The sequence below is a fragment of the Cervus elaphus genome, chromosome 12, assembly GCF_910594005.1.
Source record: "Cervus elaphus chromosome 12, mCerEla1.1, whole genome shotgun sequence".
NCBI classification, from domain to species: domain Eukaryota; kingdom Metazoa; phylum Chordata; class Mammalia; order Artiodactyla; family Cervidae; genus Cervus; species Cervus elaphus.
The window spans coordinates 23,091,618-23,116,144 of NC_057826.1; the positions used below are offsets into that span (position 1 = coordinate 23,091,618).

At 51.3% G+C, this 24,527-nt stretch overlaps 1 protein-coding gene across 1 annotated transcript; it reads left to right on the forward strand.

Moving 5' to 3' along the window:
* The first annotated feature begins 755 nt into the window (after window positions 1-755).
* Window positions 756-23,823, forward strand: TMEM229B (transmembrane protein 229B). Its single transcript, XM_043920543.1, has 3 exons — window positions 756-856; window positions 10,125-10,314; window positions 19,987-23,823. Exons 2-3 carry the CDS (start codon window positions 10,180-10,182, stop codon window positions 20,506-20,508), a joined length of 657 nt encoding a protein of 218 aa, XP_043776478.1. The 5' UTR covers window positions 756-856; window positions 10,125-10,179; the 3' UTR covers window positions 20,509-23,823.
* The last annotated feature ends 704 nt before the right edge of the window (window positions 23,824-24,527 follow it).

Genomic DNA, 24,527 nt, shown 5'->3' on the forward strand with positions numbered 1-24,527 from the left:
TGCTGATTTTATTGCAGATTTGTTGATTAACTTAATAGCATCCTTTACAGCATTTTTCCCCAGTCAGGATCCAACATGGCATTTGTTATGTCTCTTTAGTCTCTTTTCATCCAGAACAGTTCCTCAGTCTTTCTTTGTCTTTCATGACAATGACATGTTCAAAGAAGACAGCCTCCTTTTCACCTTTAAAAAAAAAAAAAGGAATGCTTTTCCCTTTGGAGTGGTCTGCTGTTGGGTCATGTTTAGACTCCAAGTTACACATTCCCGGCTAGCATACACAGGAGTGATGTTGTGTCTTTTTCGGTGTGTTACACCCAGAGGCACCAAATGCCCTTCTGTCACTTTTATGTGATGTTACGTTTGATCACTTGGCCAAGGTGTCCCATTTCTTCACTGTGTGTTTACTAATTTTTCCTCCTACTAATAAGCAGTCTGTGGGGAGACAAGACCATATGAATGTCTTACTCCGAATCTACATTTTGCCCTAAGACTTAGCAATCATCCACACTGGGTTTGCAGGTATTTCTGGATCCCACCCGAGGGATGGGAGGTCGAGCTATCCGGGACCAGGTGACCTATTTATGAGGGCCTCACCCACATGGGAGGGCCTGGCTGTGCTACCCAGCCCTGTTGAGTAACCGCATCTCCATGATAATTTCCCTCTTCCTACTCCCACCAGAAACAGAAGCTCATTCGTCATTCACTCAACTGACACATAAGAATGTTCTTGCGAAAGCTTCACAGCTTTATTTGGGCACGGTAGGGTATAAAAAGAAAGCTCACTCGTTCGATGCCTTTAAGAAGCCTACCATTGAGTTGGGGAGACAAGACTTGGTCACTGAAAGGTAAAGAACATGTAAGTCTTTAGTACTGTGACCCCACAGGACAACTCAACAAGAGTTATCCTGTGACCCTGGAGAATTAGAGGCTCTTAGGAATTTGGGGGGAGAGGGATCAAAGTGGTTTAGGTAAGATTGATGCAGGGACCTTTCGTTAACAAGGGTCATCTCTGAGTGGGCATTGAAGGACAGGTAAATCTGGATAAACAGAAATAAGGGCACTCCAGAAGGGGAATGGTGTGCACAAAGGCCCAGAGATGAGAGTATGGATGGAGTGACTGTGGGATGGTGAGTTATGTACCAGCCTGGATGGGGCCAAGGGTTGCTGTAGGTGGCAGGATCTACACCTTACTGAACACCTACCTCATACCAGGCATTTAAAAAAAAAAAAAAACTTTTCTGATTCTACAAGTGATACATGTGTGGTATAAGACGTTTAGAAAAATAGAGCTATACAAAGAAAATTTTTAATGAAGTCACTCTGTTCTTTCATCCAGAGATAACCAGTTAACCGTAGTGTGGTTCCTTCATTTCTGAGATCTTTGACATTCTTCTGGCAGTGGCTCATTTGGGTTCATGGACTCAGGAGCCCTTCAGGTCCCTCAGAGGCTATTAATCATATTTTGACAAACGTTTCATTCTGTTGACTTTACTAATTTTGTTTTCTAGCTAGAACTTGTATTCTCTAATTTGGTGCTTCTTTGGCTGTTTTGGTTTTTGTCAAATGTTTGGTGAGTCTTGGTTGTGTTTCTCTCTCTGTATTTTGAGGTTTTTCGGTCACCTCTACATGAATCCCGATTACATGCTCTCAAGCCAGGATGCAGGAGCTGTCTAGGTATCCCTTTGCCTCAATGCCCTAATGTCCCTGGTGGAGGGACAGCTGGGTGGAGACGTGGGCCAGGGGCTGCTTGCCTGGCTGCTCCAGATCCCATGACCAACCACTCAGGGCCTCTCCTGGACCCCTAATCTGCTTGCTCCAAACTGGAGCCTCCAGAGCCATTCCCCCAAATGTAGAATCCTTAGCCACACTGCCGGGGTTCAAATCCTAGCACCGGCACTTACTAGCACTATGACCTTGGGAAAGGTATGGAACTCTGGGTCTTATTGGTAAAGTGAGGAAAATAATAGTCTCTGTCTCAAAGGATTTTTGTGAGGGTTCAATATATGTGCTGTATGAATGTCAGTTATTATTATTTTTCATGGTTTTATTTGTGGGGGTTGTGGTTTCTCTATCAGTTTATTATCATTTACTTCCATCTTCAAGGATAGAATTCCCTCTTGTTTTTTGCTGTGATGGATTTATTCTTCTTAGAAAATGTCTTTTGTGTCACTTTCAAGGGCCTTGGGGGAGGTACACAGTTGACCCTGGTCTGCCATCTTGATACAGTGATACATTTCCTTCAAATCTTCTTCAGTGAGCTGTGTGAGTCTTATTATTATCTGTAATACGTACACGAAGGCATCCATTGCCATCTCTCTCTGCTCACCCAGGAGCCTGGCCGAGGGCAGGACTTGCCACCTGGTCTGGGATCCTGGATGCTGACTCTGTCTTGTGCAGGCCTGGGAGGGGATGAGTCCTCTTCTGGGCCTTCCTCAGGCTGGTTTGAGGCTGTCCTAATGAATGTAATGGGTCCTCTGCTTCCTTTGTCAAAAGGAATGTTAATTATTTTCAGCAGTCTAATTATGTGGCTAATGAGAGCCTGGCTGAGATAACATTCCCTTTAATTACTCTTGCCTAAGTGCTGTTTGGAGCCATATCTGAACGTGTTGCAAAGCTTGGTACTTTCACAGTGGATGGAGCTGTCTGGGAGAAGCTGGTCCAGAGGGACCAGGGTTTCAGGACTTAAGGCCCACAGTGGAAGCGCCTGGCTGCAGTCAGTGCCCAGCCTCGGGTATGCTGGCCTGTCCTCTGGGCCGTTACCTAAAGGGATGATCAGATCAGGTCATGTATGGAGCAAACAGCAACCATCACAGCTCCTCCTGAACAACTCATTCAGTCCTCGCCCCTAGTGCACCTGGCCTTCAGGATCCTCTTGGCCAAGCCTCTCACTCTTGGGGGACCTGCCCCCTGCCTTTTCTCCCATTCAGTACTTGGATTTTGAGATCCTACTGTATGTCAAGTTTTATCCAGGACATGAGGATGCAAAGATAAGGAACCCATGGTCCAGATGGCTTTCCAAAACCAAAAATTTGATCACACCCTTCTCCTCTTTGCCCAGGAGCAATGTCACATGTCTGTGTTCTAACCCCTACCCCCTTCCAGGGTTTATCTTCTGTACCATGACCTTCCTTTGGTTCTAATGTGTTCTGAGGTGTCTTTCAATAACTGGGCCTTCGTGGGCAGATCCATGGAAGGCATCACTCCCAAGCTCCTGGGTGGGCCTGAGTAGGCTGGAAGGGGCAGGTCATATGAGATTGTTTACTGTAAGAATGAAGGGGCAGCTGTAGGTGGGCTGTTGCCATAGGAGAATTAAGTGCCCTGACTCCTGTCCACACATCTGCATCTCTCATGAGTGATGGGAGGGGAAGTGCTGATGAAAACCTCGGTCCTCCCATTTTCCAGCTGTCATTAAGCCTCTGAGCCTCCCTTGCCTCCTGAGTCAATCCATGTCATGGGCTTATGGAGGGGACCCATGAGACGACCTGTGTGACACCTGCCCAGCATGTAGAGGGTGCTCAATAAATGGTTTGGAGTTTTTTTTTTTTTTTTTTTTTTTTAAACACTCCAGGAAGCAGCCCCTATGCTGAGTTACAGCCAAACACACAGGGACGGGTCTCATTCACCAATGGCCAGGGCCCTCTCCTGGCCTCTTGGATAAAAGTCACTCTTCAGACAGTAGACAGTGACTCTCTTGGAACAAGGGTTCATTCTCCCCCATCTCACAATGGCAGCCGTGGTTGACTAGGCCTGAGCCTGTGGGAGAGGAGAGTAGGGTGTCTGTTCAGAACACAAAGATTTCCAAGAACAAGGAATGAAGCTCAGCCTTAGGTCTGTATGTTTGCCAGCCTTTTGGTCACCCTTGATAATTCCGAGAGCAATGTCCAGGGGAACTCTCTGTGATGATGGAAACGTTCTACCTCTGCACTGTCCAATATGGTGGACACTTGCCACATGTAGCTCTGCGCACTTGAAATGTGGCTCCAGTGACTAAGGAACTGGATTTTTAAATTCTATTCATTTTTAGTTAATTAAAGTTAAATTTTAAATAGCTATGTGTAGCTATCAGACTGGCTAGTGCAGTTGTGCAGTTATCAGAAAATTCATCTCTGAGTACTTCATATTCTTGGCTTGGGCTGCATCTCAAGGCTACTAGTTTTCACATGTCCTGTTTGGAGAAGATAGTTGAGTGTGCTGTTGGCAAAGGCCAAGTGAGTCAAGGGGCAATGACAAAAATCAGTGACCAGAAGGGCAATTTGGAACCCCCAGAGCTATAGCCATCCTGCTGAGATTCACTGACTGTGCTGGGCATCTGACCTTCTTATTCCACAGTTCTGCCCCCTTACAGTTTGCAGGGGGCAAAGCCACTGGTTTTCACAGCAACAGAGATGGGTAGGTGGTGCTCAGGTATGTAATTCTCATGCCAGCTAGGTATGTTCCAGATGACGGAAAAACTACCTGTGCTGGTCAGAATTTTCTTGATCACAAGTGACAGAAAATCTAACAAACTAGCTGGAGAAAAAAGGAATATCTACTTTCTCGTTAAGGTGAAACACCCGGACTAGAGAGGGTTTGGTAAAGTTACTTAAATTCTTTTGATCAGAAGCAGGTGGAAATTCTAGGCCATCAGTCAAAGGATTTTATCTTCCCTTCATTGTTCAATACAATTGCCAACAACAGCTGAAGGTTTCACAATTTCCAGCCCCTGACCACAGAAAGAGTCTTCAGTGGGCTGGCTGTATTTACTTGGCACCTGAGCACTATGCCCTGACCTAGTAGACCCTGTAGGGATCACCAGAGGACTCTGGGGGCAGGGAATGTCAGACCCCTAATTACACAAAGCTTGTTTAGCTTGTTTCTGCCTCAGGATCTTTGCACTTCTGTTCCCTCTGCCTGGAATGCTTTTCCCGACACTCTTTGCAAAGCTTCTCTGCATCTTTCTGACCTATGCCCAATGCTAGCTCCTTAGAGAAGTTTAAGACTCGTCCTCCAGCATCTAGTTTCTTTCTGCCCCCTACCAGGCCTTTCCCCTTCTTCGTGGCCTGATATCAGACATTACAGCATGTGCCGGCTGGCTTCCTTATTGTCTGTCTCCCCATAGAGCTGCGAGCATCAAGGGGGCAGGAACCTCGCCTTGTTCACAGTGGGTGTAGTGCCTGGCCTTCAGCAGGTGCTTGGTCAATATTTGTTGACTTCTGGAATATGACACCTCAGATGAAGAAACCAGCCTCCACAGGACTTCCTGGACCCAGTCCCCTGTTGTTTAGAAATCTCCGGGGGTGGCTTGGCTGCAGAAGGCTGTGAAAAGTAGGGCATTGGGTGTCACGCTGTTGACAACGTCCAGACTTGTCCTCGCCCTGGGTTTCTTTCTGCCTTCCCTGGGAAGGCGACGAAGGGTCAGGGTCTCCATTGCTGCAAAGGTAAGGTGCGGTGGATTTACCTGTGGGACCTCCTAAGGATGTGAGCAGTAATAGGGAGAAACCAGATAGATGAATTCCTGCTCAGTGTGTGGGGGCGGCCGTGAGGCCACTGTCGTCTCTTCCTGTCCAGCTGGCAGCAGGAACCTGGCTGGGGTCACGTGATGAGGATCCCAGGGCCCCTCAGCTGCTGCCCGGTGGGATCTGCATAAGGGATTATTGGCCGAGGGGAGGGGAGCCGGCTCTGTACAGTAACACACGCCTCGCTCTGGGACGGCGGCCAGGCAGCTAATTAGAGAGCCCAGCAGCTGTCCAGCCTTTCAGACCGCGAGCAGCAGCCACCCAGGGCCAGGGGGTGGGATGGGAGGGAAGGCAAGGAGCGCAGGGTCAGAGACCACCCTCTAAGGTGTAGGGGGATGTGGGCAGGCCTTCAGGGTTGGTTCCGGGGGTAGGAGGGAAGCGGGGAGTTGGGGAGAGTGGGCTGGAGAGTGGGGAGGAGGAAGGAAGAAGAGGAGGTTATCAGGACAGGGTGGTCTGCAGGTGAGGCAGAAGACCCGGGGTCAGGGCGGGGGGGAGGGGGCGGGGCGGGGCGGTGAGATGTCCAACAGGCAGGGAAACCCACATTCCAAGCCCAGGGTGAGGGGAATGGAGTGGAAGAACATGGCCAGGTGGAGTGGGGAACCTATCCCCTATCTCCACCCTTTCTTCCGCATGCCGGTCAGGCCCCAGGGCTTGGGGCTCCTTGCTCCCCAGAGGGAGCTGACCACACTCAGCCTCCCTGCCCCCCCCACCCCACCCCACCCTGGGGTTCACACCTTGGTTTGGGAAGTTGGCAAATCCACTTGCGTTCAGGGTTGGTCTTACTACAGGACAAATAAAAGCAAAAGGGAAGAACTGGGGAGGATTTGCATAACCAGAGCACACCCCAGTGAGTCTCTGGGGCATCTTCTCTTTACTTTATGTGCACCTGGTTGGGGGAATCTGTGGAAGAGAATAGAAGAGAAAAAGGCATAGTGTTTGCCTGCTGCTTTCTGGTTTCAGTCTTAGGTTCCGAGCCATGGAGAAGGGTTAGGGGGGAGGGTATATTGGATTTTGAGGTTCTAGTCAGAGAAGCAGAGATTCAATCCTGCAAGCCCAGCTTACCCTAAATAGTTACAGGGGAGGAGAGAGAGCATTGCGGTGGGAATTTCCTGCCAGCAGCTGCTGGTTAAACCTCTTTGGGAGATGAATCCTACGTATATGAAAACTGGATGCGCCTTTTGAGAGTGCCAGCACATTGTAGAAATAACAGAATAGGCGTTGGTATTCTCTGACTTGAACCTGAGCTTGGCCTCTTGCCCACGTGAGAGCCTTCAGTGTCTCCCAGGATGCCTAGGATGCTCTGTTCTAGCCCCATCTCTCTTCTCATGTCTTCTGTATTGTCCAGACCCCAGGCACTCACCCCATCTCTCCTCACCTTAGGCTGGGTGATGGCTTTTGGAGGTAGGAGAAAGGATAGCAAGCACCCTTCTTTCTTTCCTCTGCAGAGACAGCCCTGGCCATTGTAAACCAATATTTACGTGCTTTGTGGGAAAGAACCCTTCTGTGATGGTGGCCTAAAAATTAGAGAAGATACGGGGCTTCCCTGGTGGTTCAGATGGTAAAGAATCTGCTTGCAATGCAGGAGACTCGGTTCAATCCCTAGGTTGGAAAGGGATTCCAACCCTGGAAAGGGATTCTTCATTCCCTGGAGAAGGGAATGGCTACCCACTCCAGTATTCTTGCCTGGAGAATTCCATGGACAGAGGAGCCTGGTGGGGTACATACAGTCCATGGGGTCACAAAGAGTCAGACAATGACTGAGTGACTTAACACTTTCAGGCATCATTATGTTTGATTAGTAACACTGGATGTTGCAATCACCCAGTAATTTAGCTGGAGCCTTCTCTACCTTGCCTGTCCCTCCATCCAACAGAAGTTCCATGGTTTCAAGGGATTCACCATATAAAGGGGGAAACAGACACTGAATCGTTTTAAGATGGGACCATATGTTTCAATGGGAAGATGTTCAATGCCCTGTAGGAACATCAGTGATGGAATAACTGGGGGACTGTGGGAGGATGTCACACAAGAATGAAGAGGGGCAGGATCTCAAAGGAGGCGTGGGTGTGATGGGCTGTGGAGGAGGGCAGTTAGGGCTTGAACTTGAACGTGGTCTCCTTCAAGCTTCTGGGGCATCTGGTTGTGTTGAAGAAGAAGCTAGACGGACAGACTCAGCAGTATGTTTTCGAGTAAGCGGCTTACGGAACGGACTAAGTAGATTACACTCAACGAAGGATGAGCATGTGCGGACATGGGCCTTGAGAATGAAACTGGGATGGGAAGCAACTGGAAGGAATGCCGTGTGGAGAGAGGGGTGACTCTGGAGCCCTAGGACCAGGGCTTGAATCAAGTGTGTGGATTTGGCCTAATCGCTTAATGTCCTAAAACTCCGTGTTTTCATCTTTAAAATGCAGGAGGGTTGGGGACAGGGTGGGAGGTAGACTAATTCCTGCCTTCCCTGCAGGAGGTTGGGGAGAATCATGAGAGATGATACACTTGAAAAAGTGTAAGTTCTACCCCCATGTTAGTTGTCTAACGGCTCTTCGCCCATTCCTCTCTTCCAGAAACTTCTGGTTCAGGTCATGCTGTCCACAAGGGAGCATGCCCTCTATACCCTGGGACCCAGTTGAAGGGGCCAGGGAGTGTCGGAGGAGTCTGGGAACAGCTGGTACACTTGGAGGCAGAGGTGGGACCCCATCAAGTCCTTATCCAGCACCCCCACCTCCCCCTGGCTCCCTAGAGGGACAGCCTGCAGATGAGGAAGGAGGGGGGCTCCAACCTGAGGAGGAGCCCCAGATGGACCCCGTTTTGACTGCTGCACCTCATCTGCTGGGGCGGCCCCGCAGCCAGTGAGGGGCTCCCAGGGCTGACTGCAGGCAGGCTGTGCTGCCAGGATGTGGGCTTTGGTTTCTGTTTCTGTTTGGGTTTGACTTGTGCTATTAAGGAGGCCTGCTTAGGGCCCAGAGAAGGGGAAGTGCCTGTGAAGGGGAATCAAACTCCCCAGGCATTGGTGATGCTGGGGGTGGAGGGTGTGCTGGATATGCCGATGACAGGTACGTGCCAGGGTGACCCCTGCCCACGGTCTGGCAGGCTGGGAGAAGGGAGGGTGGGCTCCTGTTTGTGGAGGAGATGGGGAGGGGCTGAGGCCAGGACAGCATAGCAACCCACAGCCCCTCACCCACTCTGTCCTTCATCCAGAGGCTCCCGGGAGAGAGCCGGCGGTGCACAGCTTTCCTACCCCAAAGTACATGCGCACACAATGAATTTCAGTTCCTCAAGTCCTGCCCTTTCACTTCTCTTGGCTCCCCTGCTGCCTTGCAGGTTGTCAGCTTTGGAAGCAAAGGCCCAAGTCACCCCTGCTCAGAGAGCCTGGCAGGTAGAGGGAAGGAGGAGGGTGGCCATGGGTAGCAAGCAGCTCAGGTGATGCCTCTATGGCTCACCCTGCTTGATGTCCCCTGGGTATGGTGACAGCTCCCCCCGGTCACACACTGTTCTCGGTTTCTGAGCAGCTGGTCCCTCCTTCTGTAGGACTGGGCTGTCCTTGGGCTCATGCAGAAGGGGCAGTGTCCCAGGGATTTTCAGTGGAAGCTTCAGCACTTTCATATTAGAACAAAAATGTTGTTCAGTTGCTCAGTCGTGTCTGACTCTTTGTGACCCCATGGACTGCAGCACACCAGGCTTCCCTGTCCCTTCCCTGACTATCTCCCAGAGTTTGTTCAAGCTCATGTCCATTGAGTTGATGACGCCATCCAACCATCTCATCCTCTGCTTTCCCCTTCTCCTGCTGCCCTCACTCTCTCCCAGCATCAGGGTCTTTTCCAGTGAGTCAGCTCTTGGCATCACACGGCCAAAGTATTGGAGCTTCAACTTCAGCATCAGTTCTTCCAATGAATATTCAGGGTTGATTTCCTTTAGGAAACAAAAAGAAATGTTGAAATCTCTACCAAATGGTCAAGTCTTAGGGCTAAATTAAAAATATATATGTGGCAAGGGATGTCATAAAGTCAGATTTACATCAGCTTGTAGTCAGTCACTGATGTTAATAGGAACAGTCTGACAATAATAAAAAAAAATAATAGAATGAATTAAATTTGATTGAGTGGGGTTGCGGGGATGGGGCTTTGGCGCACATTGTGTTGGTGTGCTTGTTTTTCCAGGTGTAATTGTGCTTGGCTCCCCAAATGCTAAAAACAAATGTCCTATGTTGTCTGTCTCCTGTGAGGTTCTTGACTGCCCTTGAGAACAGATGTACCCACTACAGGGTGAAGGTGAGAGTGTAATTTGAAGCTCAATTGAGAAGGGAACTGGATTCTAAAATTATATCACCACTCGGATTTACAAATGTGCACACATTCACTCATGGCGCAAGAAGCGCTGCGTCCTAGCCCCCGCAGGAGTCGCCTGGGATCCTTGCCTGGTTCTCATCACCGGATTAACCAGACCTGGGTGAGCAGGATGGCCGGGAGGAGGTGGCCGGCTCCAGGAGAGGGCCCCGTGGCCTGGGTGTGATGCGTGTCTGGTGCTGAGCCAGTGCCTGGAGTTGTCATGTCTGCCTTGAGGTCGCCGCTCTGACCGGTAGCTCAGATCTGGGGCAGTTTAAGCTGATGAACTCCTCCTCTTTAATTCCAGGGATAAATGGAAGCCACCGGCCCAGTAGCCAAGGATCAGCTGAGCCCTGGGGCTAATGCTTGCTCACACTGTTGAGAGTGGCACTGCGGCCCAGCCAGGCACCGGGACAAAGGTTAACCCGGGACACTCGTGGCCAGTGATCCTGATGTCTGTTCAGAGCTGCGCACTCAAGGGTGTGATAAGTGAGTATGTTACTGGCTCCCAGGGGAATCACTGGCCCTTCCTGCCTCAGCGGCACAAGCACACGTCTGGAGATTCCACTTCTGAGCCTGCTTCCCATCCGAGGGCCTGTCACAGGGTTATGTTTTGGAATGAGAGGGCGTTTTCCAGCAGTTTCAGGCCGTGTCACATGCCAGAGCCGTCTTACAGCTACATGGCTTCTAAAAACCAGGCCAGAGCCAGTTGAGCTGAGTGATGGGAGACACCCAGCCCCAAGGAGACGGCAACTTCCCCAATTCTTGTTCGCATCTGTAGGCTCATGGATGCGTTGGGCCCTGGGCTTCACCTCTGTGCAGTGGGAACTGGATCTTACCTAGGCTTCCAGACTCTGCCCAGAAGCCAGGAGTGGATCTTGTGGCTTGGGTAGGGCATCTGGGCCACTGGATGGGGAGGGATTTGTGGCGTCTTGGCTGCCATGAATGTCGTCAAGAGAAGCAAGTCCTCCACTGCTTCCAAGTGTCTCAGCCACGTCTCCTCCTCAGTCCAGAGGAGCGGCTCTAGGGCGAGGGCCCTCTGGCTGCGGAGTCTCCTCTGTCCTCACACAGCCTTTTTTTCCAGCCTCAGCCTCTGGCTTTTCCTTGAGGACACTTTAAAAAATGACAATTGGCTGCTTTACCCAGAGGCTGTCCAGCCTGAAGGCTCATCTGCCTGAACAGGGCAGTCAGCCCCACTGAGGGATTCAGAGCCAGCAGGTTTAGAGCTCCCCGGGAAGGCAGGTCAGGGAGGGCTGGTGCTTTTGCACTGCTGACTGGATAGGCTTCTAGGAGGTGTTGGACTGGTCCATGGGAGTGCGGAGCCCTTAGATTCTACTTAGGAGAGGGGCAAGGGCAACTGGGCACTTCTCAGCTTTAGGTAACTCTTGACTCCACTGCTAGTTGACAGTTTAACACTCAAGGCTAGAATTTACTTTTCAGTCAGCCAAGGCTTACAAAATCAGTTCGTGACTAGACAGTCTTTCAGGACATGTGTTACTGTATTGATTTATAGCCAAGGTGGTGTGAGCAAGCCTGGACCATGGGAGGGGGTTTGGGGTGGATGGATGGTCATGGAGGCCACTGTGGGAAACACGGCCACTCAGACAGAGATCTATTCCCTGCATTACACAGAATTCCCCAGAACAACCTAAATCCTCAGCCTTAAAATAGCTGTGCCCTGGACTTCCCTGGCAGTTCAGTGGTTAAGACTCCATGCTTCCACTACAGGGGGCATGGGTTTGATCCCTGGTTGGGGAACTAAGATCCCATATGCCATACGGAGTGGCCAAAAACAAAAACAAAATGGTTGTACCCTTTCGTCCAGTGATCCCACTTCTGGAATTGTTGAGAACTCTTTCATTAGGAAATAGTCCCAGCAAAGACAAGGGCTGAATTTTCCTGTTACGGGCATAAAAGAGATGTTTCTTGTGGTGTCATTGTCACAGTGGATATGGAAAACAGTTGTTCTCCCTTTGTTGAAGTAAATTATAGTTTCCCACTTGGTGGAATATTATGCAGCCATTATAATGAGGAGGACATGGGAAATATAACAACTTGAAATAATGATTATGATGTCATGAGTGAAGTGTCAGGTTACAGGATAGGTACATTATGGTAACTTGTAAAATAAACACAAGAGAAAAGACTGCAGAGGGGAAATGATAATGGCTGCTAGCTGCTGGAATTATGAATGCCTTTTCTTTCTATGATGCATTAACTTGTTTATATTAAAATGAAATTAAATCTGGATGTGTACACACCATACCTTTAAAAGTGATTTTCTCTAACTTGTGGGAAGATGGGGGACTTCTGCTTTCTACGTCATTCCTTTCTGTCATGTTTACATTTCAACTGTGAGCACATGTCATTTTTGTAATTGGGAAAATGACTTTAAAATGCTAGAAATAAAAAAATTTTAAAGGCTATATTTCCCAAGAAAGAGTTGAAGAGAAAGGCTGAGCTGGTTAGCTATTTATACCTGCTCCTATCAGTTTAAGGACCTGAACCTGTTTGGGCCCATTCATTCATCATCAACCCATTCATTCACAGGTATCAGTGGATTTCACTGCTGCTCACTGTTCTAGGCACTGATTACCCAGGCTCATTCTAACTGGGAGAGACAGACAGTGAACAAGTAGCAAAATGTCAGAAACTGAAAGTGCTGTGACTGAACAAGTAGCAAAATATCAGAAACTGAAAGTGCTGTGACTAAAATGGCATGATGTGAGTGATGGGGAGGCTGCTTTGCATCAGAGATCAGAGAATCCTCTGAGGGGTAATGGATGAGCTGAGATATGAATAACAACAGACAGGCAGCCTCGGGAGGTCTGGGAAGTGGGGGGTCCTGCAGCCTGCAGGCACCACCCGCAGGCTGTCCATTGCTGCCTGAGCCTCTGTGCCAACCTGACTCTATGCCCCAGGCCCACTTGCCCCCATGCACCTGCCAGCTGGGATTTGCTTAGCATCTAAGCGCATCTGAATCCTCCCCTGCCGGCCATCCTGCGTGGATCGGTTGCTTCTGATACTTTGGCTGCTGCTGCTCCAGGCACAAGGCTTCTCTGGGCAGCCTCCACTGCTCTTGGCTGGCACTGCCATGGCAGGGCTGGGGCATCTAAGATTCCCGGCAGCACTGGGGCAGGCTGGCAGTCAGGGAAGCTCTGGGTAATATATGTCCTGGTGAGAGGTCTTTGAGTGGCACGTGTTGCTGTGATGGTCCTGGGAGGGTCAGCTATGACCCAGGAGGACCTTCACGTAGTTCCTGCCAGAACGCAGCTTCAGAATAGAACCTGGCCTCTCAGGAGAGGCTGAGAGCCTTCAGCAGCTCTGACACCAGACCTGAGCTTCACTGATGATCTACCTAGAAGCTCCTGTCCTTGCTTTCCTGTTGTCTCTCCATATACCATCTCAGCCTGCCATAAGCAGAAACTCAGAAAATGTAGTGCCCTTAGAGGAGCCTGCAGTCAGGTTTAAGGGCAGTGAGGCGCGCTGATCAGGAGGGAAGGCTCTGGAGCTGGGTTTGAGTCCCAGCGGACAGCTGCCTTGTACAGCTGTACAAGGCTGTACTTAGCCAAGTCGGAACTTGGGCTAATTTTGCAGCCTTTCTCTGCCTCAAATTCCCCATCTGTGAAATGGGTTTGAAGATTATCTGAGTTAACACATGGAAAGTACTGTGAAGAGTGCCTGATTATTATTGTGACTTGGGAAGTGGCAGACAGACCATCCCTGGGAGCTTTCCTGGGGGACACCCACAGCAAGAGATAGTGGGACTGTACAGCGTTCTGAGCAGCCAGTGACCACAGGTATTTTCCCCCACTTGCTTCCCTTCTGGCCCTGAAGGCCCTCCCCACCACAGTTTTCCTCTCATTCAACCTGATGACCACAGGGGAAGCTCAGGACTGCTTGAGAACTTGCATCTGGCGCCCAGCTGTCAGGGCACCCGCCCACCGTTCATTGACTCCACTCCCCTACCAGGAGACTAGACTCGGGGTCGCTCAAGCCATGCCCCAAATCCCTTGCCCTCAGGGGCCCCCGGAAGGCTTGTGCTTCTCCCTGGGGCAGTGGTATTAATTAACTCTAGTTGCTTTGTTGCCTGGGGATGGGGAGTGAAATTTGGGAAGTAAATGAAGTGAAAGAGGAAGGCCTGCCCAGCGTGTCTGCATGGAAGGGGACTCCCAGTTTTCTAGCAAGATGCTCCTCTGGATGAAAACTCCCAGAGTCTCTGTGTTGTAGCAGCTTAGCTTCCAGGAACAAGATGGGAGTTTTGGGCAAAACCAGGAGCAGTCACCCCATCTGGTTTTGCCTCCAGACCATCTTGGACTTTTATGGTATTCTCTTCACTTCTCTCAGCTACTTGCTCTGCTCTCTGCCACCTAAGGAACAGCTCAGCAGGTTCTGAGAATAGCGGGTGAGATTCTCCTAGGGAGCCAGGCTCAGAAAGCCGGCCTTCCCCCTGGCTCCCACCTGTTTCCTGGGAGGGGCGGCGCCCTGTCCTTAGGAGTCTCTTAAGCTCTGGTCCTTTGCGGGAACTCCTTGTGCCCAGATTCTTTCATCATACACGAGGGCTCTTGTACTTGTGTACTGTTCCCCCAAATCCTGCTCGTGAAACCATCCACTGCTCTCCAGATTGTTTTCTCTGCCCTCAGTCTTGCCCACGCTCTCCTCTCTACTCCACCCTGAGTTTTCTTTGCCGGGCTGTCCCATCTTTCTGTCACGGTCCTCAGGATGGTTATGTTTGTCAGCAGGAGAAAGGAGCAACGTCTCGTGAGCTGCTGGTTCCTCTTGATGCCAGTCTGACTGGGGCTCTGATCCCCGGGGCAGAACAGGAGAGGTACTAGAAGGGCCTGGGGCAAAGGGTTCAGGCGGAGGGAGGCCAGGCAGGGATGGGGGGCTGTTGGGCCTAGCAGAGGGAGGGAGAGCCTGTGCTAGCTCAAAGTTTAAGCACAGCTCCTGTGATGATTAGAAATGGGTTTGGGGAGTGGAGTTCTGAAAATCCACCCCGGCCACTGGCCGCCTCTAATTTTAGCATCTGTCCCATCACAGTGTGAGCTGCCATCCCGGCTGACGACACTTTCTCACATCCCTGTCCCTGTCCTCAGCCGTGCCTTCTGGCCCCAGCCAGGACTTCCAGTTTTCCCCATTCATCTTCCGTGGACCAGTCTTGGCACAACCTCTCAGACTCGGCCTGACTTCTCCTAGGTATGCTTCCCCCCACCCCTCACCCCCACCCCCTACCTGTGTTCTTCCAGGCTCAGAAGAGTCTAAAAATGGAATCCAGGTCTTGGGCTCTCCCTGTTCTCTCTGTGCCACCATCCTCTTGCCCTGTGACAGCTACTCCTCTAATCTTGCTTCTGCTCTCTAGGGTTTGGGGGGGTCCATCTCTTCCACGTCACCTGCTCCAGGGTCGAGGTGGGGGCTGGAGCCTCTGATGTGTAACTGGCCAGGAAGCCATTCTTGGCCGCCACAAAAGATGAGACCAAGAGGCAATGAGAGCAGGGTTTTAAAATCAGCATCAAGATGGGGACTGAGCTGAGTGATGTCTCCACCAGTTACATGAGGCTGCTGAAGGACACTTCTGAAGAAGACCCTTCCTTGGAGTCCTGTGGGACAGAGGGGCCAGGGGTACAAGTGCTGGTCAGGTGGAGAAACCTGAGTTCAGGGGACCCTGAGTCAGGCGGGAGGCAGAGTGGTCTCCAGGCCACCTCTGTCCACCCCCCTCAGACCATGGACCCCTCCTCACTCCTCACTAGTTTCACTGCCCCGCTCTGCTCTGAGCAGAGCTTAGAACCTGTTAGGAGTTCAGGATAAAATCAGAGCTTGAGGAACTGTGCCCGGAATGCTGGCCTTTTCACTCATATTCTTTTAAAGCCTGGCCCTCACACGGCTGGTTCTGGGACCCCTCCCCACTCATCAAACCTGCTCAGCCACACAGGAGCTTCCAGCTCCCGTTGACCCTCCTCAGCTGGGTTTCTGTCCTTCTGTGGGCTATGGTGAGACTTTATTTTCATGAGTAGCTTGGCTGCCTGGATTGGGGCTCTGGGTGGAGGCGAAGACCTGACTTGCTTGGTATGGAAGGCTGCCCGGCTGCTAGCAAGGACAGGGGCAGAAAGACTCTGCCACAGGTAGGAGGGAGAAGCCGATCAGAAGCCTGGCTCTGTGCCAGAAATGAAAGCCACCTTTTTTTGAGCATTTGCTATATCCTTAGTAGTGGACTTCTCTTGGCTCATCCATTGGCCCTGTAACCCTTGGAGCAAGTTCCTCATTATTCTCCCATGTAAGGAAACTGGGGCTTCCCAGGTGGCTCAGTGGTAAAGAATCTACTTGCCAATGCACAAGATGCGAGAGACATGAGTTTAATCCCTGGGTCGGGAAGATCCCCTGGAGACAGGAATGGTTACCCACTCCAGTATTCTTTCCTGGAGAATTCCATGAACAGAGGAACCTGGCAGGCTACAGTCTATGGGGTCGCAAAGAGTCGGACACGACTGAGTGACTAACACACACTGCATGCCTTTGCAAAATCAAAATTGTACTAAGTATCCTGTTTTGAATTCTGCCTTTTTTCTCTTAATATTGTATTAAACAAACATTCATCAAGCAGCTACTAGTGCTGGCCTTCAAACAGATTGTAGCAAAGCCGAGTGCTAGCTGTCGTCACAGAAGCAAGTGGGGTGCAGAGGTAGACAGGGCAGTGGACAGCTCCGGAGCTGCAAGTGTTTACGAAAATATTCACAAAGGAGGAGGTGGATCTTGAAGAAGGATTATGACTTCTCGGGCCATGGGCTGGACGGGTGGCAGGGGTAGGGGTGCATTGTGCAGCAGCAGCAGTTGGGAAGGGCACCCCAGGTAACAAAGTCAGCAATGGAGGGATCAGGAGGAGAGGCTCCAAAGCAGAAGTGGATCACGAAGGGCTTTGCCAGTCATGCCTAGGAGTTGAGCCTAGGCTTTAAGTGGAGAGAAACATTGGGTTTGTATTTTAGAAAGACTGTTGTTTTTATACACTCTTTCACAGTGTGATGGGTGAATTGAAAGGAGCGAGGCAAGTCTGGGAGACTAAGAGACTATTGGAGTCATCCAGGTGAGAGATGATGAGGCTTGAACTAGAGCAGGAATGAGAAAGAGGAAAGAGGAGGAGGAGATGGATTTCAAAGATATTTAAAAATGAGGTAGAATGGATAGGAGTTAATGGCTGACTTGGTGGCTTTGCCATGTGACTTGCTTGGACCAATAAGATGTTAGTGGGCGTGACTTGAACATTTAACCAGTATTGAAAAGCACTGGTGCAGTTGGGTTGCTTGCTCTTGGGCCTCTGCCCTTGCCATGAGAAGAACTTGATGAGGCTCGTCTTCTGGGCCCAGGGAAGGGGCGAGAGGCAAGCGGAGCAGAGCCATCCCGTCCAAGCATAGGACAGACAGAGCCCGCAGATGACTCACAGTCTCGTGACTGAGGCCAGCCAAGATCTGCCATTCCACAGGCATGTGAGTGTAATAATAAATGAGAGTTTATTTAAGCCACCGAGTTTGGGGATGATTTGTTATGTAGCACTTGCTGAGTGATAAAAATGTCTTCATTCTTGAATTGAGTGTTTACTGTGTTCGAGGCACTATTCTTGGCATCTGGGGATGCAGTGCTGAATCAGACAAAGCCCTTAATTTCAGGGAGTTCAGGTTAAAGGGGCGATGTGGCAGAAGAAGCAAGAAGGACCTCTGTCTGCTAACTGGGTTCGTGGTGGTACCGTTAATCAAGATGGGGGTCATAGGAGGAAAACAGACTTTTGGAGAGAAGATAATGACTTTGATTGAGGAAAGGAATATGAGGTGCCCATAGGACACTTGGGTGGAGGTGTTCAGAAAGGAATAGGATAAATAGGTATAGAACACAGGAAAGATGTTTGGCTGGAGATTGAAAATTATCAACATAGTGAAACAAGATCATCTGTACCAAAGAGAGACAAAGTACTTGCTGTGGATATTCAGAGGAGGAAGAAAGGATTTGTGGTTGGGAGAATGCAAAAGATTTTGTACCGGAGGTAACCTGTAAGCTGGGTTTGTATTTGTGCGGGCAAGGAGATAAACACACATAAAACAATAAACCAGATGGTGGTAAGACAGGGAGAGCTGGAAATGTGAGAATTAGGCTGAAAAAGTAGATTGGAGTGAGATCCTGGAGAGTCTTAGATGCCAGGCCCCCTGCATTGGGAGCACAGAAACTTAGCCACTGGACCACCAGGGAAGTCCCTACAGATGTCATCTTGTTCACGTCTGTCCCCTCTACCACTTCAGAGAGAGGACTGCCAGAGGTGTCAGCCTAGAGTCTACTGGCAGCTGGCAGAGCTGTCGTTCATGTTCTCCTGCTTTATCTTCCCATTCTCGATTTAACCATGAACTCTCTCATCCCACCCTCCATATAAACTACATGTCATTTAGAGATGCCTGTTCGGGGGAGGTCTGTGCCAAGGCTTCAGGACAGAGGACTGGGAGGTAGTTGCTGCCCTTGAGGAGTACACAGGCTGGTGGGATCAAGAGGGCATGTGCCTCAAAATAGTAAATTGGGGTAGCACTGAATAAAGGACCAAATGAATGGTCCACACAGTCTCCAGTGCAGGGCCAGGCCAGTCTCTGGGGAAATGTGATGGGGCCTTGAAGATCAGTGGGGTTTAAAAGAGAGGAACGGAAGGGAATAAGAAGTACAAGGGAGGACTCTCTCCTCTGTCAGCCCACTGGTTTCCTTTCAACAAACTAAACATCAAAACCCCACTTAACGGAGCAGTTAAAGACAAATGAGACCACAACGAGCCACCACTTCACACTCATTAGAACAGCCATCATCACAAAACCAGAAAATAGCAAGTGCTGGCAGGGATATGGAGAAATTGGAACTCTTGTGCATTGCTGGTGGGTATGTAATATAGTATAGCTGCTGTGGAAAACAGAAAATGAAAATAAAATTGCCATATGATCCAGCAAGTCTACTTCTGGGTATGTACCCAAAAGAATTGAAACCAGAGACTGGAATACATATTTGTACACCCATGTTCAGAGCAGCCGTCTTCCCTGGTGGCTCAGCCTGCAATGCCGGAGATCTGGGTTCTACCTCTGAGTTGGGAAGATCTCCTGGGGGAGGGCATGGCAACCCACGCCAGGATTCTTGTCTGGAGAATCCCCATGGACAGATGAGCCTGGCAGGTTGCAATTCACCGGGTTGCAAAGAGCCAGACACGACTGAGTGACTAAGCACAGTTCAGAGCAGCATTATTCACAGTAACCAAAAACACCCATTAATGGATGAATTGATAAACAAAATATGATATATCTAGATAGATCAGCATAGAATATTATTTAGCCTTAAAAAGGGAAGAAAATTCTGACACATGCCACAACATGGATGAACCATGAAAATGTTATGCTTGGTGAAATAAGCCAGTCACAATAGGACAAATATTGTATGATTCCATTTAAATTATAAGATACCTATAGAAGTCAAATTCATAAAGACAAAGTAAAACAGTGGTTGCCATGGTCTGGGGAGGGGATGGAAGTCAGTGTTTAATGAGTGTGCAGTTTCAGTTTGGAATGGGGGAAATGTTTTGGAGCTGACTGGTGGTGATGGTAGCACAACAATGAGACCGAACTTAATACCATTGAGTGTACACTTAACACAAAGTAAAGTGGTAACTTTCATACGTTCACATACACACGCAAATGTTACTGGATCCTTGATCTCAGAAACATGAGTGATGTGGAGATGTTTGAGAAGTGGAGGAAGAGATGGGAACCCCAGTGGCAAAAGATCAGCAAGTAGATTGGAAATGGGGGTGATTCTGGGCCAGGATAGCTGACTATTTCACTGACCACGAATAAATCCTAAGAAGTTATGATGGGGAGTGTGCTGGCCACCTCCCTCTAAGTAGCACTTGCGTAGAGTTGGCTCAGAGGAAGCCAGTCGGGGCTGTTTGTATTCTCTTACTTCTCCTGCCTCCCTGGCTCAGGGAAGGAATATGAACCGAAGTAAGGAACATGGGATAGGCTTAGGAATATGATGGCTGACTAAAGAGAGGGGCAGAAGCAGGCTTGAAATCGCCTCCGGCCTGGCCTCGGCAGACCCCCGGGCCGGGCGGTGGCAGTCCCTCCGCGCCTGCCTCACCTGTGTGTCCTTTGGTCCCCAGCGGCCAGCCGGCCCCCGTCGGCACCATGGCTTCCGCCGAGCCCCTGACGGCGCTGTCCCGCTGGTACCTGTACGCCATCCACGGCTACTTCTGCGAGGTGATGTTCACGGCGGCCTGGGAGTTCGTGGTGAACTTTAACTGGAAGTTCCCGGGGGTCACGAGCGTGTGGGCGCTCTTCATCTACGGCACGTCCATCCTCATCGTGGAGCGCATGTACCTGCGCCTGCGCGGCCGCTGCCCGCTGCTGGTGCGCTGCCTCATCTACACGCTCTGGACATACCTGTGGGAGTTCACCACCGGCTTCATCCTGCGCCAGTTCAACGCCTGCCCCTGGGACTACTCCCAGTTCGACTTTGACTTCATGGGCCTCATCACCCTGGAGTACGCCGTGCCCTGGTTCTGCGGGGCCCTCATCGTGGAGCAGTTCATCATCCGCAACACCCTCCGCCTCCGCTTCGACAAGGACGCCGAGCCCGGGGAGCCCAGCGGCGCCCTGGCCCTGGCCAATGGCCACGTCAAGACTGACTGAGTTGGGGGCGGGGGCGGGGAGCTGCTGGGATGGGGGCCCCCGGGGGCTCTCATGGACCCTGTGGACACGGGTACCAAGCTGGTGGGGTTGCCCCCTCTGTACAGCACAAGCCCCGCCCCATGGGGGGCACACGGAGCACCCCAGGACCCTCCGCTGTGGGCGGGGTTGGAGGCGTGGTCAGGTGTTGGGGGCGACAAAGGAACTTGGGGTGGAGTGCGTGGATCTCAGCCCAGCTCAGGGGCTGGAGGCGGGAGGCCTGTGGCTATGCAGAGACTGGACTATGTGGGTGACCTTGGAAGCAGCAGGCCCTGTCCTGGCTAAGGTAGTCTAAGAAGGGGACAGAAGGTGGGAGGCAAGGCCTGCAGGGGCTGTGGGCGGCTGCAGCCGCCGCTGGCTCCCTCCCTCTCACCTAGTTTAGTTGGGCTTCGGCTGGTTCCATTAGGCAATATTCAGGTGCTTGCTTGCAACCAATACCTCCCCCCAAGGCCTGTTGAGCTGCAGCCTAAGAACAGACTGGGCAGCTAGGAGGCTGCTGGGCAGGAGTGCTGGTCTGCAAGGGCTGGGAGGCCTTCCCTTGGCTCCTCTCCCCTCCCCCAGGGCCCCACGCTGCTCCCTTGGCCTTCTGGGGCTCCCCCCTGGTGCTGGATTCCCACCAACCTTAGGCTTTGGGAGGTTTCAATCCCTGTGTGTTCGGTGGCGTTTCCCCCTTATCTCTTATTTTCAGAGCCTTTACCACTAGCAGCCCCCTGTATCCAAGTCAACCACCCCAGCTGTCCCCACCCCCATCTCCCTAGCCAACACAACAGCTGCCAGAGATAGAACCCTGAGCAGACCCGTCCCACCCTCTTGCAGCCTGCCCTCCCCTGTTGCCACTGGCCTGATCCCCGGGAAGTTCCTTGTTATGGCTCCCCACCCCCTTATCTGGGGGACAGTGGCTAAAAACCGAATAATACCCCCAACGCACAGTCAGGCTAAGATGGGCCCCACAGATCCACAGTGGGGACCGAGAGACAAATCAGTTGAAGGGGGAGGGGGAGGTGGGCAGTAAAGGCACCCGGCTGGTTTATTTTCAAACCAGTTCGGGACAGTCCAGCTTTCCAGAGGGTGGAGGAGCAGGTATCCAGTGCTGAAGAGTCATGGAGACTGAGTGAGGGAGAAAAAGAGGGCTTTTCAGCTTTGGCAATGGCAACCCACTCCAGTATCTTTGCCTGGAGAATTCCATGGACAAATGAACCTGGCAGGCTATAGTTCGTGGGGTCGCAAAAAGTCAGACATGACTGATGGACTAACACTTTGGCTTTTGGAGGGTCCTCAAAGCATCCTCAGCGGGAATGAGTTAGTTCTGGTTCTGCCATAGCCCCAGCCCTGCAGCAAAACCTCCTCAGGTCTATCCTCTCCTTCCCCCTCCCAGAAAGACGAACACACTGAGTTTGCTCCTTAAACAGTATTAAGCCTGCCATGCTCACGGGCATTGTCATCTCAGTTGCCCCACCTTCCCCACTGACAGGTCCATTGCTGGCAGTGGACAGGTGAGATCCTAACTCCAGCCCATTTCCAGCTCTGCTGCCTCCCCCAGGGGAGGGCTCCATCAAATGCAACCTATCTGGCAGTACGTGGTCTCTTTTTGACCACCCTAGGACTCTTAGGTAGAAACTAGCCTTTCCCTTTTTATAGAACATTAAAAGTGGTAATACCACCTGTGGAGAGAACTTCCTCTTCTTGCTGTACTACTCCAAGTATACTGTGCAGATAGTACCAGCCAGGGTGCAAGCCAGGGTGGGGGTGCTGGGGGTGGGCAGAAGTGGTGTCTTGGTTTGGGAGAAAGGCTGAGAGACTCTGCCTTTGGCAGGGTTGAGTTCTGCAGTGACCCATCCAGGACAGGATAAAGGGTGATCCCCAGTCTCTCTGTCCTGGGCAGGCTCCTCAAGTCCAGGCACGACCTACATTCTGCAGGGATTAACTCTCCCTTTGATTTTATGTGGCTCCAATTCCAGGGCTTTGGGGCTCCCAGGGACTCAGCCTTCCAGTGGGGGCCAATTGCTTTCCATCTATAGGTGGAAGGGATTCCATAGGAAGAGTATTGCCTGGTCCCCGTTCCGTGGTCATCTGCTACGACGGCCCTGTAGTCGTTCTGCCCTGTAGTCGTCTCCTTGGTCTTTTCCCCTTGCTCCATGTTATCTCGGTCTCCTGGACCCCCAACCCTGACCCCTCCAAGCCCCCTAGTGGACCCTTTGGCCACACCACTCACCTTTTGTTCTTTCCTTCATGACAGAAATCTGGTGGTCAGCTTGTTGATGTCTCCCAGCCCAAGGCCTCTGTGATTCTCTCCCAGAGCCAGTCCTTGGATGGCCCTCTGGGTCTGTCTGCTCCAGAAGGTTGCCCTGTCCATGCTCCCTGGTACCATCTCTCCGGGCCCTATAAACTCCCAAGTGCGAAAGGTCCCCAAGTAAACCTGCCTGCCTGGCAGCATGCAGAGCATTATGCTTCTGCTTCATCCAGCTGCCCCAAGGCTCCTGTTCTCTCACTTTCACTCCAGGTGATGACCTGGAGCTTAACCATGGGATCTGCAGGTTCAGAGCTCACCAGAGGTCACCCAGACCTCAACTCTTGCTTTTTTTGGGTATCTTCAGGGCCCCAATCCATTAGTGCCCAAGGACTCAAAAGTTTGGAGTAATCCAGCCCTGCAAAGCAGGAGAGAATCTACTCACTGTTCATGAACCTCTGATGTCCTGGGCCTCTCCCCACTGGCCATGGCAGTGTCTCTGAGGCACAGGTCGCCATGTGCTGCCCTGCATGGTTGAATCGCTTCCAACATCTGCTAGGCATCCTGTCCCTTGTGCCGTGTTCCCTCGGATGTGCCAGTGAGTCACAACGGCCTATGCTTATTCACAGCAATAATACCTAGGGGGTGCCCGCAAAGTCCTTTTGTCCTGGTCCCTCGCCTTCTGCATGGGTCTCCTGGGGAGGCAGCCATTGAGTGGATGAGGTCATGAGAACCTGTATTTATGAAACTCTGGGCTATGCAGACATCGTCAAGGGGATGCAGAAAATTGGGAGGACCAGGCCTGGGGGAGTTATGGCTCAAGCGAGGAAAGCAGCTTCTACTCCGAGGCCACCCCAGGCCTGGAGGACCTGCAGGTCCCTGCTCTGCAAAAGGGCCTTTTATGGGTGGGACTGTCCCCCAGTTATGGCAGCTCTTCCGAAGGACACATGACTGGTTTGTGCGCCCATTGCCTGCTCTGTCTTCATTGGTCTCATTGTCTCTTTCTTTTCACATTCGTGCACATAAAATATACTGGTGTTTGTGTTCCAGGACTGACTCTGGCCCATCTCTGTTTCTTATATTTTGGAGCCCCTTCCCTAGGGGCTGCTGGCCCTGCACACACTGGCGTCACGCTGCCCTGAAGCATGCTGGACAGGGCGGGCTGTAGGAAGGGCAGATGGCCCACTCCACCAGTCCTATCCACAATCTTTGTGCTGACCTGCTCTGGTAACCTGAATTCTCCACCCAGCCCCTCCCACTCCCTATCACAGTCTGGTCCAGTCCTGACTTTGGGCCCAGACTGCAAGGATGGAGCTGCTCAGCAGTATCCAGGTTGGCTGTAGGTTACTGCCCATGAGATGAGCTCCTCTCAAAATGCCAGCCATGACCTGCCATGTCTCATGGGGTGGGAGGGCCCATGGATCGAGTCTGAGGGTACCCCAGAGAGCTGGAAGACCAGACTCCCTTACTTCCCATTGCCTTGGGAGTCATGCTATTTAGAAACAGAATTCTGCACTCCCCCCAGCAGTGCTCTTTTCCCCGAGAAGTGCGTTTGGAGGGAGTCATCCCTTCCTGCTCTGTGAACCTCTCTTCTGTCTAGCCCCCCTTGTCCTCCTCTCCTCCCACCACGCTCCTACTTTCTTACTTCCACCCACCTATTTCTTGCTTCTGGGAAGAGGAGGGAGGGTTCAGAATTTGCTCAGCAAGTTTAACCAAACCAAGATGGCCTGCCTGCCTACCCCACCCAACCCCACCC

What these genes read in the sequence shown, in the direction of transcription:
- TMEM229B (XM_043920543.1), top strand. Translation starts at nt 10,180, where the DNA reads ATGCTTGCTCACACTGTTGAGAGTGGCACTGCGGCCCAGCCAGGCACC. An exon ending in AGGGTGTGATAAGTGAGTAT is followed by an intron (nt 10,315 to 19,986) that starts GTTACTGGCTCC and finishes CCCAGCGGCCAG; the next exon opens with CCGGCCCCCGTCGGCACCAT.